Below are 21,509 nucleotides of genomic sequence, written 5' to 3'. Positions count from 1 at the left end.
CATGACCCTGTGTTAGGATATAGTGGGTTGGAGAATGACTGACTGAATGGATTTAGCATTAATGATGATAAACTTATATTTTTATTTAGGTGGAAATATTAATATACAGTATAACTTGCTGTTGGCTAATAATGGTTTTAAGACTGAACATTGCCAAAATTGTTTTCAATTTTTTGAATAAACACTGCCAAACTCTTGCACATGATAATAAATTTGAAATAGGTGTTGAATAAATGAAGTAAGATTTGTTATTGTTTGTTCAGTCAGTTTATATTTATTATTATCATATGGGTGAATATCTCATTAAATTCAAAGTGAAAACGTGCAAGAAATCAGAAAATACAAAATGGGGCAAATTTTCACTGAAATGTATTTGCAACAGAACATAATTTCATAAATTTAAACACAATATAACAGAATTAAAATAAGAAAACATTTCTTCTACTTTTTTGTAATAACTTATATCTATTAATCAGAAATTCTGAACCTGCTATATATGGTTTTAATGAAAAGTATAAACTTGCTTGAATAAATGCCTAAGTGTACATTTTATTTCTTAATGTATTAACAACATTTCTCTTTCATAATGCTGTCCTCATGATTTAATACAGCAACAATAGCTTTCTTTCTGTTTCTCTGCTTTTTTGTACATTTGGCAATCTAACCAACTCAACATGTTTGCTTGAAAAGGAGCAAATACATTAAGACAATTATTCCACCATAAGCTTTTTTTCAGGTAATCTTAAATCCCATTTTCTAATATCTTTTAAATAGAATGACTCACTGAAAAGTAATAGACCCTTTAGCAACTTGTTTTTTTGCTTCTACTTTGGAGTACTACTTTATGAGGTCAAATTTGGATGTTTACTTTATCAGACACACTTTAGCATACACCTTACCTTAACTGTAATACATCTGCCAACTGCTAAGAGATGTTGGCGAATATAGCTATGTGTCAAATTATTTGCAAGCAGCAAATAACAGTGATTGCTGCCCTACTTGGTGATTGAAAAATACTCTCTCTCTATCAAGCCCGATGATGATAAAGTGCAGACAAACACATCTTACCTGAGTCACAGTGCCATTTCATACTGATACATCTCCCGTTGCTACAGCTGAACTGTGTAAGGGGATCACAAGTAGGAAATGCTGTAAATAAAAATCAAAATATCCATATTTATATATAAATATAAGATAGATATTAGATATTTAACATTGTTAAAATCAGTGGATTAACATTTTGTACTTCAGGGCCACCAAGGATGTTAAAGAACTGCAATTAATCCAATATCAATGGAAAACAGTAATCAATTAATATAACATTTACTCAGCCAGCCAACAGTATCTTATATTATACTCCATCTATCTTCAAATGGTGACATAAACCTGCTTTACCTAGTATCTAGTATTGTGAAATACACTTTATTTGCTCATCTTTTTCCAGTGTCCTCTACAAATTGTTCCTGTTTAAAATCATGAACTGTTTAGTTTTGTGTTCCACATATTCAACCATTCTAAACACATACTTAGTCTCGGAGACATTCAATGACCATCTGCATGGTGCCCTGGCTGTGTAACAATGAGACAATCTCTTTCCAAAGGACATGTTTGCTTTTCCTGCTAAAGTTGGGTGAGACATATTCACTAGCTGATGAAGGTTGTCTGTTTTTGTTTAATATTTTGTACAGATTTTAGAATGATACACTTTTGAAACTTTTTGTTCATCAGGTTTGGCAGCATTACATCACTTGCCTTGGCAATTGCTCACTCTGAAAGCAATCTTGTGTAAACATTTATCTCTAGTAATGGAAATGTTAAATTTTATATGACATTAAAAACTTCACCTAATCAGCTAAATGCAGATATAGCAAATTGACCAAAACCCAGTAAAAGATCATTTTGCTTGATGACTATTCTTGTGTGTTACCTTCTCCTTACTTGAATTTTATTGAAATGTTTAACCTATCAAGATAATTTGAACTATTGGATTTTAAACAAACCTATTAATCACATATATACATAAATATACTTAATGTATATACATGAATTTCCCCTTGGGATTAATAAAGTATCTATCTATCTTTCTACAGAATATAATGTAAACACATACTATGTATGTATGTTAACATACTGTACACAAACAGACACACACATACATGTCTACTTTATAATAAAACACAAAGGTTTGTGTGTCCAGTCCCTCAGAGTAATCTGATTGGTCAGTTTAGCTTGGGTGTCGTGATGAAAGAGGAATTGCGATTGTGAGACACATGAGGAGGAGTGAAAGCATATGTGGCACATTGAGAGAGTCGCCTTCAAAGTGTGTAAATATAAAAGCAATCTGTGAGAAAGGTATCTCAAATATAATAGCATAGTCTGAGAAGCAGGCTTTAAAGGAATGAGTGCGAGAGAAGGAGTGGTGACACGTTATTAAAGCTGTAAAAGTTACACTGAGAGAGTTACCATCAAAAACAGAAAGTATAAATCCCAAAAATAATCTGCTTTACGAGACAATGCAGGAGTGAAGAAACGTCAGTGAAGACATGTCATTAAAGGCATAAAAGACACATTGAGAGAGTCACCTTCAAAGGCGGAAAGTATAAAACTGGACAGGAGGTGAGAAAGGCACCTCAAAAATAGTGACAGAGTCTAAGACGCAGGCTTTATGGGGCCATGCTCGAGAGGGGGAGAGGTGGTGAAAAGATGTTCACACACATGAGAATAAAGATAAAAGGTACACATAGGGCAAGAAATTCTATTAGCTCTCTTCGACAGGTACCACGGCTAGCATATGCAGTATATAGATAGACAGATAGAAGTTTCTGTTGATTGTGTGACAATGACCCAGCCTAACCTCCTAGCAGACAGCATTGTTTAGATTTCAGCATTGCAGATATTGTTAACCTGTTGTAACATTTTTGACCTATAGTTGTTAAATACATTTTTTAAAATTTAGTCTTTAATCTCCAAAAGGTTCCTAGATTCAGCCTGCAAGGCTGTTCCTGTTTTCTATGGTATGGAATAACAAAAGTTTAAAATTCCAGTGCAATATTTTTTTTTGTTGTTGTACCATTTAATAATTTCTAGGAAATGTTTTGCTCAGGGTTGAAGAAAATGGCCTTGTGTGTTCTTTAAAGAAAATATAATAATGTAAGTTCTCTGTTATTAACTGAAAGGTAACAGTTATGCTTTAATTACCTATATTTGAGGCTCAGAAAAGTACAACATGCACAGATAACCTTAGTCAAAGGATCTAATTAATCTTTCCTATCATATTCTTTAAATGCGCAAAAGCAGAGTTTGAAAATTGGCTGTGTCTGCTAAAGACATTTTAAGAACAGTAATCTGCTGTACAAAGTGTGCCAGCTTGGAGGAAATGACCAGGTAAAGAAGCATGACAAGTTATGTACATAACTGTAGACGTAAATGTGTCAATAAACAATACAGTATTATGGCACTGCTGAAAACATCTACTTTTTGTTTATTTATTTATTTTAATATGAACCTAATACGGTATTTATGATGATACTTTCTTCTAGAATTGCACAGTGGTATTGCTGCGGCCTTGTTTCTTGGATGCTACCTGCGTGGATTTTTCATGTTCTCCCCACGACCAAGGATTTCTTCTCACAGTCCAAAGATATGCAGGTTAGGTGAATTGGCTTTGCTAAACTGGCCCTAATGTGTTTGCACGTGTTCACCTGTTCAGGTACTGGTCCTAACTTAAGCCTGAAACTTGCTAGGATAGGCTCCTGCTGACCCACGACCTGCCCTGGATAAGTGGGTAGAGAAAATGGTTGGATGGATGGATATTTCCTTCTAATGCATTACCGAATTTATCTGAGAAGAACCTATGCCTCACATGCTGTATCCACTGGAGTAAAAGGAACAAAAAATTACAGCTGAACAGGATTAAGAAGTTTTTACAAACATTAGAAATATCAGAAACATTTAGACAAGAACAGGTAATTCAGCCAAATAAGGCTCACAACTCCTATCCTCTTAAATCCTCCAAAATTACATCAAGTCTAGTTTTGAATGTCTCTAAAGTCCTACTGCCTACCACTCTACTTGGTAGCTTATTCCATGTGTCTATGGTTGTCTGTGTGAAGAAAAACTTTTTAATGTTTTTGCAAAATTTAACCTTAATAAGTTTCCAACTGTGTCCACGTGTTTCTGTTGAATTCATTTTAAAGTAACAGCCTTGATCCACATCCTCATGCTGAACACTTTCAATCATGTCTCCTCTCAATTTCCTTTTGCTTAAACTGAAAAGGTTAAGCTCCTTTAAGCTTCCCTAAGAAATCATCCACTGCCACCCTGGAATCAACCAGGTCACTCTTCTCTGGACTTTTTCTAGCGCTGCTATGTCTTTTTTTTGTAGCCTGGAGACCCAAACTGCACACAGCACTCCAGATGAGGCCTCACCAGCATATTATAAAGCTTGAGCTTAACCTCCATGGACTTCTACTCTACACATCATGCTATACATGCTTCATTTGATGAAGACCATGTAGTGGCTGCTGCTTCACCACCTGAGGCCACAGGTCCACCGTGCCCTCAACCCTTTGCAGTTCGCATACCAGAAGAAGGTGGGAGTGGAGGATGCCATCATCTATATGCTACACCGATTCCTCTCCCACTTGGACAGAGGCAGTGGTGCTGTAAGAATTATGTTCTCTAGCGCCTTCAACACCATCCAACCTCTGCTCCTGAAGGACAAGCTGACAGAGATGGGAGTAGATTCACACCTGGTGGCATGGATTGTGGACTATCTTACAGACAGACCTCAGTATGTGCGTCTCGGGAACTGCAGGTCTGATATTGTGGTCAGGAACACAGAAGCACCGCAGGGGACTGTACTTTCTTCGGTCCTATTCAGCCTATATACATCAGACTTCCAATACAACTCAGAGTCCTGCCATGTGCAAAAGTTCACTGACGACACTGCTATCATGGGCTGCATCAGGAGTGGGCAGGAGGAGGAGTATAGGAAGCTAACAAAGGACTTTGTTAAATGGTGCGACTCAAACCACTTACACCTGAACACCAGCAAGCCCAAGGAACTGGTGGTGGATTTTAGGAGGCCCAGGCCCCTCATGGAACCCTGTGATCATCAGAGGTGATGACAAATTGGACTGGACTGCCAATACTGATGCTCTGTGTAAGAAAGGTCAGAGTCGACTATACTTCCTTAGAAGGCTGGCGTTCTTCAACATCTGCAATAAGATGCTGCAGATGTTCTATCGGACGGTTGTGGTGAGTGCCCTTTTGTACGCGGTGGTGTGCTGGGGAGGCAGCATAAAGAAGAAGGACGCCTCACACCTGCACAAACTTGTGAGGAAGACAGGCTCTATTGTAGGAATTAAGCTGGACAGTTTGACATCTGTAGCAGAGCAACGGGTGCTGAGCAGGCTCCTGTCAATCATAGAGAATCCACTGAACAGGATCATCTCCAGACAGAGGAGCAACTTAAGTGACAGACTGCTGTCACTGTCCTGCTCCACTGACAGACTGAGGAGATCGTTCCTCCCTCACACTATGCAACTCTTCAATTCCACCCAGGGATTAAACGTTAACATTACTCAAAGTTATTGTCTGTTTTTACCTGCATTTTTATTACTCTTTAATATTGTTTTTTTGTATCAGTATGCTGCTGCTGGATTATGTGAATTTCCCCTTGTGATTAATAAAGTATCTATCTATCTATCTATCTATCTATCTATCTATCTATCTATCTATCTATCTATCTATCTATCTATCTATCTATCTATCTATCTATCTATCTATCTATCTATCTACAGTATATAACCCAACATTTTACAGAAGCTTCTTTCTTTCTTTCTTTCTTTCTTTCTTTCTTTCTTTCTTTCTTTCTTTCTGTTAGCCTTCTTAATGGCTTCTGAACACTGTCTGGCAGCTGACAGTGACGAGTCCACTAAATGACAGAAATGTGGACACACAGATAGATAGACTTATCATTTTACACTTATCCATCTATTAGGGTGGATGTAATATTTGTACTGCTAGTTCTATTGGTACCAATAAATCAAGCATGCGTAAGAAAATATCAGTGTTCAACTAAAAACAGACATCTCAAAAAGCTCATTTTCAGTCAGGTAATTGCTAAGTTGTATCAATGCCTCATCCTTATAACAATTTAAAGTTGTCACAACAATATATTGTTTCACAATTTGTTCAAAATTCCTAAGACCTTTACAATGTGGTGGAAGGTGATGTCCAACCAATTTAATTTTACTGTAAATTGTCTTTTCAAAAGATAATCTAACATTAAGATGCTTTTTAATTCTGAATCTGCTATGCACAAGGTAAAACTGTAAGAGATAAAGGATAAGTAACATAAATAACTGTGACAAACTAAACTTGTCAAAACAAACATGACATTTTTTAGAATTTTGGAATTTGCTGTTTAGCAATACCAAAAATTGAGTAATGAATTGGCATTGCAAGCCCTGTAACAAATGTGTATAAAGTTTAATAAGTCATTACACATATAAATCATGATCTCTTTTGGTTTAATGTTTTCTCATGTTTCAAAGATCACAATCTGTTCATTCTTGCTTCACCTCAGTTTTCATTCAAATGTAATGAGACAGAAATCTATATAGCCTCAATTAAATTCTGTCACTCAAAATGAAAAGATGAAATTGGGTCCTTGTGGTTTCACCCTTGTGCTTTAATTAAAATTACATTGTCGGAACATAAGAAAATCAATACGATCTGACAAAAATCATATTAGTTTTATTACTGCACTACTGTAAACCTTTAATGCTTCAAGGACAAGTGAAATAACTCTCAATTTTATAATGAATTCTATATTAATTTTCTGTACATTTTATGTGAAATATGTGTTTCAGTGTAATTATAAAAAAAATTATTGATAGAATTAGTAGGATTAGTATCAGCAATACAGTTTTATGGTAAAAACGTTTTTAAAAATTAATGAGTGACTAAATTCCATAAAAAAGATGACATAAAATATGTTTAAGGTAGTACCTTGTGAGCATTACTTACAATATTTGCAGTAAATAAACTGATTTAGAGCTTTTTATTTGTTAAAGAGTAAGATTAATCAGATGTATTAAAACTATGCAATGTTATTAATGCTATTAACTACAAAGGTTAAAAATGTTGTTAATGCAGCTATGGTTATCCTTATCAAAAATTCTTCAAAATCATAACCTTGTGGCGTTTAGAAAAGAAATATTTAGTATGTATTTTTATTTTTAAATAAGAACACTTTGCAACACTGAATTTAAATATACACTATTGTACATTTATTCTGATAACGGACATGACACCATTCTGTAAGTATAATAGGATTTGCAGAGAAAAGCAAAAGGGCAACAATAAAAGAGCATACCATACCATTTTCTAAACACACTTAATCCTGAGCTGGGTTGTGGGGGGCTTATGCCTGTTCCACCAAGTATATGTTGAAAGGCAGGAACAGTCACCTGGGATAGAACGCCAGATAGAACTACTGATAAACACCTCAGTAGTTACCAACATCTGTACTTGGATTCTTCCACAATTTTCTTCTGAAGTTTTTCAGCCAAATTGATGACAGAGGAAATTATTAAATGGATGATTTCAGTACAATAATATATACTGTATATTGTATTTTTATGGATAGGGTATGTTTAAGATGAGCTCTAATGAACGGATAACAAAACCAAGACAAATATCTGTAGCCCATTCCTCTGTACATCCTTTACTGTGAAACTTTGCCTATTCATTTTTCTAATCCAGTTATCCAGTTCTGGGTGTTTGAAATTTTGATAGTTTTTTCAATAGGCTTGCAGTATGCTACTGCAGGGTGTAACTTTAAGTAATTATTCATCGAAGACTGATTCCTGTTGTGAGCATGGAAGACTAGAAGAACGTCAAAAGACCTTCAGCATGACAGATTTTGGAAACATCCAATCCCAGGCTGACAGAGCCAGAAACAGGTTACCTCTTTAAGAGATAATACAATAAGAAGGCAGTTCTGGTGGGTGTAGCAACACAGAGCTTTCTATTTCAAAAACTGTTACCTTGAAAATAGTTCTAAGGCTTGGCTGAAAATGAGCTTGAGATGAGTTTTAAAACTTCCTTGAGTACACAGACTCATTGAGTTGGAAGTTGAAGGGTGAGTTAAACCAGCAATTACAGAAAATGATGCATTAGAGGAAACTCTGTAACAACTTTCCAGCACAGTTTCTTATTTCCTTAACAGCGCATGCTCACCCCTTCTTATGACAGCCAATATGATACTGCTTGATGGAGACAATGCCTGTGTGAAAAGTTTACAGGAATGGTAGCTTCAAATACAATCATTGCCTTTTTTCCATTCTGTTGTGGTATGTAAAACATGAGACATTATGAGCCTCTGGTCTGATTGTGAGGTCCAAAACACTCATGTTCCTTATTCCTTGTAGCCATATTACCGTATATGCTCACGTATAAGTCGGGTCTTGAAACCTGAAAAATCGATCATAAAATCAGACCCCAACTTATACGCCCATTCAAAAATACAACACTTTTTTTTTTTTTAACATCTTCTTGCTTCTTCCAATATCGCGTCAGTTTCTCAGATGCATCGAATTTTTTTGCAGCAGCACAGTTACCAATTTCTTTCACGACTTCAACGATGTTTTATTTAAAACCAGCTTCATATTTTCTGATCAAACGTTGCATTGTAGATAAGAGATGCTCTTACAATAAAGTTGTATGAGGGAGTGAGATACAAAAAACACAAATCGGTGCAAACATTGCTTCAGAATAGTTCAGGTATTACCTTGTGGTCACGTAGGCACAATAGAGAGAGTGAGGTTTGGAGCATACTCTGATACAGCGCATTGCCACACTCACATAGAAAAAAAAGGCACTGTACTCCATGTTTACTCTCTCAGGTGGGCGTTAGCATATAATAATCTCTTGGACTAATAGCGAGAGTTTTCTACATTCGAATTATACGACTGATATTATAAAATACCAGAAATTATATGGTAAAATCAAGTCCCGACTTATCCACGAGAGAACTTATCCACGAGTATAAACAGTATACACATTGCACTTCTAGATGAGCGCTCATTGGTTGTCAGCTCTCACAAGAACATGAGCTCATCCATATTACTAGAGATGGATTCAAACCTTTTGATTTCCATGGGGTGAATCACAGACTGGTTGAGTTGAGTCAATGGGTATGTTAAACTAAACAACTGTTAGACACCACATCCGCATCTGTCTTGCTAATATTTGCATTTTGCTGAACTTTGACGTAGAAAGTGCCCAAGCCAGTCTATTTAGTAAAATGTTAACTGCAGAATAGTGTTATTGATTCAAATGGCAGGTCTTACAATACCATGTTAAGCACTAATCCCTTCTGCTTAGCAAGCTATTGTACAGTCACCAGGAAGTCACTAGTTTTAGAACATATTAGGGGCTTAGCCCCTACACCAATAAAGCCATTACCTCACAAGGAGTTTTTGCATTGTCAAACAGTAGTAAGGGAGTGAGGGGGGGCTTGGTGTTAGGTCCGCTGTGGAATTTTTGCGCTGTAAATGAGCATAGTCAACATGTTGAATGGGAGGAACAAGGGATGGGTTCTCCATAATCAGCCTAGCTTCATTGGATAGATACGTAAGTGGAAAGGTACAATTGATTAGGGGCTGGGCACTTGAGAACCAATGCCATTGATATACACTATGGCATATAGCAACTGTTACTGTAAAATATTGGGAGGAGAGGGTGCGTCTAAATTATTCATTTACACTTAATGGGGAGCTATAGTGAGTATTTTTGTCTGTATAATTTTATATTTTTTTGTTAAACAAGTTTTCAATTTGTGTGGTAAACAACCCCCAAATCAATGACAGTGTAATCCTTTTAGAATTACAGTGACAAGAATTTGCTTTTAAGAAATGACCGCCTGCAATTCTTTTGTGAAAAATGGCTTTTGTAATATCTGATGGAGCCAGAGCTCTAATATTATAACAAATATATGTATTTTTCCATCTGCTCTAGAATTATTCCTACAGAAACACCCACCTCAGAGTAGACTACAGTCAGAAAGCTATTTTCTTTAGTAAATAGTCTGTTTTTGTATGCAGTTGGTGACTGCTCTTTTTAACGCATGATAGCTGTTATTTCACACTTGGTATCATATTTGGAATGGAATTTAAAATTCTCCTCATTGGAATCACAGTTGTTACTCAGATATGCAAAGAATGTTAAAAAGTAAAAAAAGATAATTGGAGGAAACCCCAGTTTTGTTTTTAACATATTAACTGCTTTCAAATGACAAAAATAGATTAGTCCTGATGGACCCAATTGAATATATCATATAATTTTACAAATGCATAGAGATATTACAGATTTTAAAATCTTTTTTTCCAAGCATTCTATAGTTAGTGCTCTTCTTTTCACAAATAACTTTAATGTTTAAAACAAGTGTTTGAAAACGAAGAGTCTGTACACTGTATGCATATTATGTGATTTTAAATTTAGATGTCTTACCCCAAAGATGGAGAGATATTAAAAGAAAAAAAACGCTCCACTGATATACATATTATGTGATTTTAAATTTAGATGTCTTACCCCAAAGATGGAGAGATATTAAAAGAAAAAAAAACACTCCACTGATATGTGTTGTGATGCTTTCATCATCTATTCCTTTATCTGGCACACAATTTAGATCAGACGTTTAAATTTTTTTCCCGTGAAGTTATAATGTACGGTATATAATAAGGACAATAAGGCTTCACCATGGAAAGGAAGCATATAAAACTAATGAAAATGGTTTATAATTACTTGGGAATAGACTTTTTAACAAAACAATAAGAAAAATGTCTAAAATGTTATTTTAATTAAGTACCAAACTCCAAGTTATTAATTTACAACTAACAATATATAACTCAAGAAACTATCACAAGTCACGTAGTCACCACTAGTAAAATGAAATAATTAGATGCTCATTGAAAGAAGGCTGTAATATTGGCCAAGCGCTCGGTGTGTACAGTTTTAAGCGCAAGAAAAGGATGGAAAAATGGATAAATCACTTGTCTGCTTACAAACGTCTATATACACATGTAAGTGGTGTGCCTAAATACTTGTATATTTACTTGTATGCTTACATGGTGGCTCTGAGGGTTAGGGATTTACACAGGCAATTGGAAGGTTGCTGGTTCGAATCCCGTAAATGCCAAAAGAAACTCTACTCTGTTGGGCCCTTGAGCAAGGCCCTTAACCTGCAATTGCTCTGTCCTGGGCATGACGTTATTGTGCATCCAGCCCTGCATGTAGGCCCTCCAACCTACAGGGAAAACTTAGGCCTTGCTGGCAGAATTGGCACTCCAGCCACAATCAAAAACCTCACATTGGATCCATTCCACCTAAACAAGGGGTGTCGAGGTGTCACCCACTGCATGGCTGCACTCGGGTCCTAATCTGGGATTCTGAGTTGGTTTGTCATGTGGTGGATGCGACAATGCACTGTATCGGTGCATACTTCTATCCTCTTACATAACTCCATATTGAATTAAATAACAGTAGAAATACTTTTTCTAACACGCAGTATTTTGATTAAATACTCCGTCTTTATTGGGAATTACTTTTCCTTAGTTTTCTATATCAAGAAATTTTACTGCAACTTTTTCTCTATAGGTTCCTCAGACATAGCAGGTTTCAATTATATGTGCTGTAATTTCTTAGTGGGACGCTTACTGTACATATGATCTTTCTCTCCCTCTCTCTTTCTCTCTATATCTGTCACTTTTAAACACTCCTTTTGGGTATGGTAAGGGATGAGGTGGAGAATTGGAGATTGAAGATCTGTTGTTACATATTTTTTTACACTGTTTAGTTACTTTTATTTCTTTTTTGTTGTGCTAATTACATCTTTGTTCTGTTTAATTTGTGTTCTCTCAATAAAAAAATTGATCATAAAAAATTACAGTGATTTAGCAGTCTGCCATCAAATGATTTCCCATTTACAGTATTTGACCAAATAGCTATGTTGTAAAAAATCTATTTCTTACCAGTGATTTTATCAGATGCATATAATAACTGATCATTATGTGTAGTACAGACACTCCTGCCAAACACAGCATTAAGTTTCATACTAATCATATCTGTTACGGTCTGGTTAAAGCACTGCAATGATGCCTTTTAAGTGGAGTTCTGTGTAATTTTGCAGTATTTCAGAGAAGAATATTTTCAAACTTTAACCATACTGTGTTCAGTTAATTTCCATCTGGTAAACAACTTTGGGGTTTCAGACCAGATCTATGGTAGTGAATAACTACAACTACGAGTCTCTTGGTCTCTATGCTGTTGCTTTATTTTTTACTCTTTGACTTAAAAGAGGTGTTTGTTTTATTAATGTTTATAAGTGTTAGGCTGGGTTGGATGGGACTTTCATAGTGTACTCCTGAACCTGCAAATGATCCTGAAAATGACCATAGAAAAATACAGAAGTAGGATTTAAAGCCCTATGGGAAAGGCTTGTCTGGCTATACATGTTAAAAGTGCTGCATGTTTGAAATGTTTTCTTCCAGATCCTGGAGACATCTTGTATATTTTAGGTTACTGACAGCTCTAAATTGGTTGAGAGTGAGAATGCTCTGTGATACACTGATGGCTGTCCTGTCTTGCATGTAGTACTGCCGGTGTGAACCTCATCTCGCTACAAACCTGAGCTTAATAAATGGGTTAAAAAATGGATAGGTACACAGAGACAAGACCCCTATTTTGGATAAGAATTTGGAATGTAGTGCTTTCTGTTTCTGGTTAGGCAACCTCTGCCACAATTCCTTCCCAGTATACCAATGGATACCTGAATTCTTCATCATTTTACAAATTCCAAGGACAAAAGTGATTTATTCCATTTTATTTTCTAGGATGCAGGAAATCCATAATGTGTCACAATGAGATACCTGTTCTACTATTCATTTTAATAGTCTGTGAGTTTTATGTCTGCATTTATGTTATTGTCAGAGATGTACTTACAGCATGATATTGCTTCATCAGATTTATCACCACAGTCATCCTCCCTGTCACACAGCCACAGCACAGGGATGCAGCGTCCATTTGTACAGGAAAACTGGTTGGCCTGGCACGTCTGAGCTGAAAACAAAAATTTAAGATCAATTTTGGACAGGGTTCCTATATAAAGATATCCTGGCACAGCCACTTTTAAGGTAGTTTAAACACTGTTACTCAAATTAATAATGACTGAGAATTGCCATTGATTATTACTGATATGCCTGGATTGTGTCAATACACTCAAGGTGAGCAAATCAAAATATAACTTAAGGCCTTTAACCTAATAATTAATAATAATTAATAAAATTAATAATAATAATTAATAAAAAATAATAATTAATTATTAATTATTATTTTTTATTAAAGTATACAGTGTATATAAGAAGCATTCACCCCAAACACTTTACTTTCCTAAAATAATCGTTTTAGATAGTGTAGAAGAACATATCCTCATCCCCATTAAAATAGCAGAGTGATATTGCAATAATATTGCAATTCAGCTTTAAGTGTTCAAGCAATAATACTTTTTAACTGCTTTGTGATGTTAACCTGGGTAGCGGTACCCTTTTTGACCAGCAGAGGGCCTCAAAGTAAGAGGTCTTTCAAGGCACCAGAGATGATAATATAAGCCCTATTACAGGGCTTGAGGTTCTCCAGACTGCTAGGGAGCGATGTGCTGTGGTCTTACTTGTGTCCTGAGGAGAGCAACTAATCTGGCCGTCTCCAGTATACCTCTATAAATGGGCTAACATGCAGTAATCTCTGGTGCCACCAGGGGTAGGCCTAGAACACCAGATATCAATGTCAGATCCCCAGAAATGCTTATGGCAGGGTAACTGGAAGGTGGTTGAGGCACAGTAGAAAATGGCCTTAATTCTTTTACTCTGCGAGCTTAGAGTTGAGAGGTAACAAGCGACAAAAGATCAGCTGTACAGAGGGAGGCCGGAGACCCAAGTATTCAGACATTAGCAGGGAAAACATGTTAACAGAATAGCCAGGGTTTACTATTGTTAAGTTAGGCCCTGGAGGCAGAAGTGTTTATTATTTTCCTGTGCCACACATGAGCATTGGAGGATCTCGCTGGCTCACTCGAGGTGCATCCATCCATCCATCCATTTTCTAACCCGCTGAATCCGAACACAGGGTCACGGGGGTCTGCTGGAGCCAATCCCAGCCAACACAGGACACAAGGCAGGAACCAATCCTGGGCAGGGTGCCAACCAACCACAGGACCTCGAGGTGCATGTTAACCCAAAAAAAAGAAAATAGGGATTAAACGGGATGATCTGGTGGATGTCCCAACTATTCTTTCTCTGGTGCCCGGCCACATTATACCTGTTTTGGTTGAAGTTTATTGTTCCCTTGTATCACTTATTAAGACTTTGTTATTAAAGCATTTGTTTTGTTTTGTCATTTTGTGTTCCTGGACTGGTGTTTTTTATGTTTGTGAGATACCCCTACAGGCCACATGCTGTTTAAAGTTTAAAACAATTGATCTGAAACTTTTTTCATTGTAATGTATAAAATATCAGGATACTAAAGGAACATACAGGGTCAAAAATGAGAAAATTAAAGTCTTTGTATCTTTACTTTAATTAATATTAACAGCTAACCATACAGCTAGTTAATTAGAAGAATTTTCTTTCCTGTTCTAAATATTAACTCAAGCTTGCATTGGACAAGATAGAACAAATATAAAAAGGAATTTTAGATGCAAAAACACAATTTAAAAGCAAACGGAGCTTTATTACTTTCTTATAATATACATAGTGCATTCCTTAGTATAGCTGTTTTGTAACCACTCCATTAGCGGTCAGCTCATTTCCTAGTCCAGTGACTCTTTTCACAGAGCTTGACCATTGTTCCACATGTTCATGTTTTTTTGCTCCCTTCTGTAATAAGTATACAAGTTTAACATGTCACTGTGCTCTGTATAAATAATATTTTATAAATCCACTCACATGTACAGCTAACACAAGGCCAGATTTAGCACACAGGGGCACATCATTTAGAACTGCTAGGCAAGCATTAGAAGACAAGTAAGGGACAACTGCGAAATGGGCATTGTACTATTTCTGTGTGTCAGAGTCAAAATGACATTGTATCTTCTTTTCCTTGTTTGGAATGGCATGATTTACCTAAGTGAGGGCCTGCACATGGAGAAAGTGTATAAAGCCTTGGAACATTGCCCGGCACACCTCTGAAGCCGACTGACAGATGGGAGATACCGTCATCCGAGCCAGAAAATCCTTCCAGCGCTGCGATGAAACTGGCAGACTCTATACACACTACCTGAAAGGTCTTGTCATGGTTTCCTCATTTGTTATGCCATGTAAACCGTTAATAAAGAAAGCTAAGTTATTTATCCTATGTGATTTCTTAATGGCATATCACTAAGGGATGGGTATCACCTTTTTATATTATATCTATATAGTGTTGGGTTATGTAACATGCCACAATTACAAAAGAACTTACTCCAGCCAGGGAGCTAGCGCCCCCTGCTGGAAAGACCTTCCATAAATATGCTTTGATTCATAATTGTAACTTAATTGCAACTTGAATGCGCTTGAATGTGTTCTGAAATGAAATGCTGTCCTATCCCATGGTTGCTTTATACCTAATTCCTAGCACTGCTAAGATATGTCACCATCTCACATATGCCCATATGAGATATAAGGGGATTCTGAAGACTTTTTGAGGGATGTTCTTCATTTTAATTGCATAGATATTATTGTATCAACAAACAAAAACAGTACAGTGCATTAATATTTGCTACACATAGAACAGAACGATGGAACAGAACTCAAGGGAGTATCAATTTTTGCAGATATAAATAAATGAAGTCCTATCCATTTCCACAATACAGTACAGTATCTGATGTACTTGCTATTACTATAACTTCAAACAAACTGCTGCTCATTTTTTATGGTCTTCTTTGTCTTACACAAAGATCACTGACATCTAAGCCTACTGTATGTTCAGTAATTGATTTAATTTCTACAGGCCATTTATGCTTTTCAGCTTGGCAATTGTTCATCAGACAAATGGTTCAAGAAATGACACATCCAAGGAGACTATTTTGAGATAATGTATATTTTACTGTTCGTGAAGATGGATTAATACCTGTGGTGCAGCTAGATCATTTTCTACAACCTAAACAAGATATTCACTATTTTCTTTGAAACGATTCTTTGTCACAGCCTTTAAAATTCTAACACCTCGCTGACATAAACATCCACAGTTTTGTTGACTCTGTGAATCCGGGATAACTCTGGCTGGGCTGCCTATACTTCAGAAGGTAAACATGAATTAATAAATACTGGCTATATTAGTTTTTCCTTTCAATTTTATAAATCAAAGCAGTATTGAAGGTACTATAGTGATATTGTAACTTCTGCTACCAAGATATCTTCTACTTGCATAGCACATTAGACTTTTCCTGTGAACAAAATTAAATGTTGTATTGCTAAATCTACAAGCCAAATGGAATTCAATACTAACGTACTGGATGCTGCATGCACATTTCATAACCGTTTTAAACCCCTTTTTACTACTTTATATATATTTATTTAATTAGCAATAGAAAAGCTTACAAATTCGATAGACTGACCCAAGCAAAATGGGGTTTAAGGCTTTTTTCACAAAATATCAATGATAGATCATTAGTGGCCAATTTTAATTAACAAGAATGAAGACTTGGCAGAGAGTTATGTCTCCGAATATTTAACTCTTGTGCACCTTTGGTATCACTCTTTTTTAAAATTAAACAATTTATTGGCGACTTGAGACCATTAAACAAATCTGCCAAAGAGAACAATGGATATTTTAGACAAAAGGATCAGATTTCAGATTGAAATGTATCTTATTCTTTTCCTTCAAAGAGGCACTGCAAAACTACTACATTGTGAAGTACATACAGGTTACATGATGAAGTCTCATTTCATGTGAATCAAGATACAGAGAAATGAGCCCACTTCCTCTTTTCATTTACTTTGAGATTTAAATTTGAGTTTATTTTGTTTATCATTTGCCAGCAATTGTCACTGATTATGAGGCAAAAAAAACTTCCAAATAAATGTCCATCTTTCTCACCATTCTGCATTTTACATTCTTTTTGTTATATTACTGTATGTTCTCCATGCTCAAGATTTCTACATATTATTTCCTTCAAAAATGAACATTGATCTTTGATGGTTTTCCTAAAAAACAATCAATCATCAATTTGTCACTTTTAAAAACCTTCAAAAATATTCACCTTTAGGCAATACATAAATTTAAATTTAGTTGTAAAATACAGAACAAAAAAGTCGACAAAATACGGTATAAAGCCATTGTCAGACATTTCTTTTCTTTAATCACAAGTATGAGAACAGCATTCGAACGTGAACAGACTGCAAATGAAAGTAAGAGAAAAAATAGTAAAACTGAACCAATACTGAAAAACAGAAAAAGTATGAGCCTGTAACTTTTGGGTTGTTGACAAATTGCTGCTGCTTTTCTACATTCTTTACAGTGTAAAATCTCATGAAACAATTCTTATTCTTCTACTGGTAAGTACACTAATGCTGCAAATTAATATGAGTAAGACACATCCATTACCAAACTCACTTAATCTACCCACCAATTAACCTAACATGATCATCTTTAAGATTTGACAGGAAAACTAGAATACTCAGAGGAAAACTTGGGGAGACATGAGCAGAATCAGCAAACTCCACACAGGCAGTGCCCAAGCTGGGATTCACAATGATGGCTCCGGAACTGCAAAGCAGTAGTGCTATGCTCTGTGCCACTAATGTGAATAAAAACTGAAATAGTCCATCTGTTTTACAGATTACAGTGGAGTTTTTTCACTTTGACATGAAGTGCCGACTTCTTCAGAAAACACAATTAAACAGCAAATACTGTATAAAGAAAAATCAATATTTTGTCCAAAATTAGTGTATGCATCTCAAACATCATCTATCATACTTGAGGCTAATAAGTAGTATCTAAAAATAATATAGTGTACCATTTTACACAGAAAAAAACATTTTTGTTTATGACAAATGCAAATATAGTTAACCATGAATAATGATGAAAATTGATAAGCATCATGGGAAGTAACAACTCAAACAACAATGGACATGCTACTTAACAACACATATGTAAGAAGAAAATGAAAAGAATACATTAAGTGCTGGATTTGTGACAAATAGAGGGCACAGTTACTAGCATTTGGCAAGGAGCATTCTTTTAACTTCATTCTTGAACTCCACAAATTGTGGATATGTCTCTAGTACTGAAGCAGATGCCACTGAGGTGATAATCAACAACTTACGTCTGTCTACAAGCCTCTTAAACAGCCAAGTTCGCAGCTGTTTTTCTTATACTTATTGCAGTATTATAGAAAGACTGCTTTTTACCTTGCTACAGTATTTTATTGAATAGTATTTTTTCTGCTTAATTTAAAGTATATGGATGTGCAACCTTCTTAAAGGCAAAGCTAAATAATGCGGTACATTGCGGCAAAGAAGCGAGGGACAGTTATATGTTTGTGTATGTTCCTTTAGTATCCATCATGCTATATCCTAATGCAGGGTCACGGGAGCAAACACAGCCAGCAAAGGGTGCAAGGCAGGAACAAATCCCTGAGCAGGGCTCCAGCCCACCACAGGGCACACACACCCACATACCAAGCACACACTAGGGACAATTTAGAATCGCCAATGCACCTAACCTGCATGTTTTCAAAGAAAACCATGCAGACATGGGGAGAACATGAAAACTCCACACAGGGAGGACCCGGGAAGCGAACCCGGGTCTCCTAAATGTGAGGCAGCAGCGCTACCACAGTGCCACCATGATGCCTGCTAAATAACATTTCAAAGTTAAATGTTAAATACTGGCCAGATGGTTTACACTTTCATACTCACTCACAACCTGGCAACTCTCATATTTAGGAGATGTGGATTGAATTTGAGGTATCTGTGAAAAAACAGTAAGAACATGCAGGCTGCATGCAGGTAGTCACCACCACCAACTTCAAACCTAAGAAGTTAGAAGACTTAGGCAGAGGCACAAAATATTAAAGTACTTTGTTACCTGTCTAAGAAAATAAACGGCATGTGCTTCTGTCAATAAACATTTACTGCAAATCACTTGTACTTCTGATTCGAGGGTGGCTTAATTTAGTTTTTCGGTTAAAGAAGCCCTTATAGCAGCTACTTGTAAAGTGGTATAAGAAAGAAAGTAAAACAGAAATAAAACAAATAGTTTACAAAGCATTAGTAGTATTATATCAATGCATAAACAGGACTAATCTCTTTTCATTGATGAACTAATATAATATATATATATATATATATATATATATATATATATATATATATATATATATATATATATATACTGTATATATATATGTATATACAGTGTGTTTATCCCTCCTCGATCGCGGGGGTTGTGTTCCAGGTAAAAATCCGCAAAGTAAAAACCATACGTTTATATTGTTATTTTTATATCGTCACACTTGGGTCACAGATTTGCACAGAAACACAGGAGGTTGTTGAGACAGGGACTTTAAAACACTGCAAGCAAACATTTGTCTCTTTTTTAAAAGTTTAAACTGTGCTCCATGACAAGACAGAGATGACAGTTCTGTCTCACAATTAAAAGAATGCAAACATATCTTCTCTTCAAAGGAGTGCGTGTCAGGAGCAGAAAATGTCAGAGAGAGAGAGACAGAGAGAGAAAAGCAAACAATCAAAAATCAGTAGGGCTGTTTGGATTTTTAAGTATATGAAGCACCGCCCGACAAAGCAGTCACAAGGAAGGGAGCAATGTGAAGGTAGTCTTACAGCATTTTTTAGAGGAGCGTTCATATCCTCTAGGCCAGTGTGCGAACAGACCCTCTGCTCACACCCCCTCTGTCAGGAGCAGAGAATGTCAGGGAGGGAGAGAGAGAGAGAAAAGCAAACAATCAAAAATCAACAGGTTTTATTCGGGCTTTTAAGTATGCGAAGCACCGCGCGGGAAGCATATCGTATATCATTGAGGAGTTTTATTTAATACATAATACGTGCTCTGATTGGGTAGCTTCTCAGCCATCCGCCAATAGTGTCCCTTGTATGAAATCTGGGCAAACAAACTGAGGAAATAAATTAAATAACCCATTGTCCGCAGAAATCCGCGAACCAGCGAAAAATCCGTGATATATATTTAGATATGCTTACATATAAAATCTGCGATGGAGTGAAGCCAAAAAAGTCAAAGCGTGATATAGCAAGGGATCACTGTATATATATCGCAGGATACTAAAGGAGGGTGGCATGGTGGCGCAGTGGTAAAGCTGCTGCCTCGCAGTTAGGAGACCCGGGTTCTCCCCGTGTCTGCATGGGTCTCCTCCAGGTGCTCCAGCTTCCTCCCACAGTCCAAAGACATGCAGGTTAGGTGCATTGGCGATCCAAAATTGTCCTGTGGGTGTGTGTGCCCTGTGGTGGGCTGGTGCCCTTCCTGGGGTTTGTTTCCTGCCTTGCGCCCTGGGTTGGCTGGGATTGGCTCCAGCAGACCCCCATGACCCTATAGTTAGGATATAGCGGGTTGGATAATGGATGGATGGATACAAAAGGAATATACAGGAACATATAACTGTCCCTCACTTCTTTGCCACAATGTTCCGCATTCCCATAGTCACAAGCTCCTCAATCTCTCTTAGGTACAGTCAAGGTTAAAAGTAGAGTATTAACACTTGCTATAAAATATTCAAGGAAAAGATGTAATCGATCTCCTTCACTGCATCACCAGTATTGGAGTGCAAAGTCCAATGATGTGGTTCTGGGTGCTGGAGCCAGGATCCAGCAATTCGCAGTCCCTGATCATTTGAAAAGTCAAGGAACATGGACCCACTTTCACCATGGTCACCAGACCCATGGAGACCGAGACAATCCTCACCATGGTCAGGGCATACACTGTAACAAGCTACCCAGGGAGTTGAGTAATGGGAGTCTCATAATATGCTCATTGAAAGGAGTGATTTACTGATATGTTTTAATAGATGATTGTTCTCCCTTGATTAATATATTAATCTATTGATTGGAAGAGTTCTTGAAAACCCATCATAAATGATATAAAATTATTAAATAAGCACTCCTCTGAAATAAAAACGTTTAATGAATTACCATTCAAAAACAAAGTAAATAACCACACATATTTAAAGTAATGCATTCTACATTTAATTCATCTAACTTCTGTTTTTTACATTGAAGGTTAACTGAAGATATTGTTGTGATTGTTTTAAGTTGATTAACCAGCCGCCTAATCCCTAATTAAACATACCTAAATAAGACAAGATTCTCAAATACACCTAATTCAATTCAAAATTTTGAGTTGCCCAATCCTACCTTTGATTTGTTCACCACTGTTGCCTTGGTATGTTGTTTGATTTATAATAACATCAACAATTAGGTTGCAAACCAAAACAG

The 21,509-nt window shown here is 36.4% G+C and overlaps 1 protein-coding gene across 1 annotated transcript in view; it reads right to left on the bottom strand.

Annotated features, from left to right (window-relative positions):
* LOC120530667 (low-density lipoprotein receptor-related protein 1B-like) overlaps positions 1 to 21,509 on the bottom strand; it is a 1,848,048-nt gene that overhangs the window by 786,468 nt on the left and 1,040,071 nt on the right. The window contains exons 19-20 of the mRNA XM_039755091.1: positions 13,012 to 13,128; positions 1,069 to 1,149 (exon numbers count right to left, since the gene is read on the bottom strand). Coding sequence (XP_039611025.1) covers positions 1,069 to 1,149; positions 13,012 to 13,128 — 198 coding nt within the window. The remainder of the gene's footprint in view (positions 1 to 1,068; positions 1,150 to 13,011; positions 13,129 to 21,509) is intronic.

Source organism: Polypterus senegalus, chromosome 6, assembly GCF_016835505.1.
Source record: "Polypterus senegalus isolate Bchr_013 chromosome 6, ASM1683550v1, whole genome shotgun sequence".
NCBI classification, from domain to species: Eukaryota; Metazoa; Chordata; class Cladistia; order Polypteriformes; family Polypteridae; genus Polypterus; species Polypterus senegalus.
The sequence above is the reverse complement of the archived record's forward strand: the minus strand, read 5'-3'. Positions and strand labels throughout refer to the sequence as shown.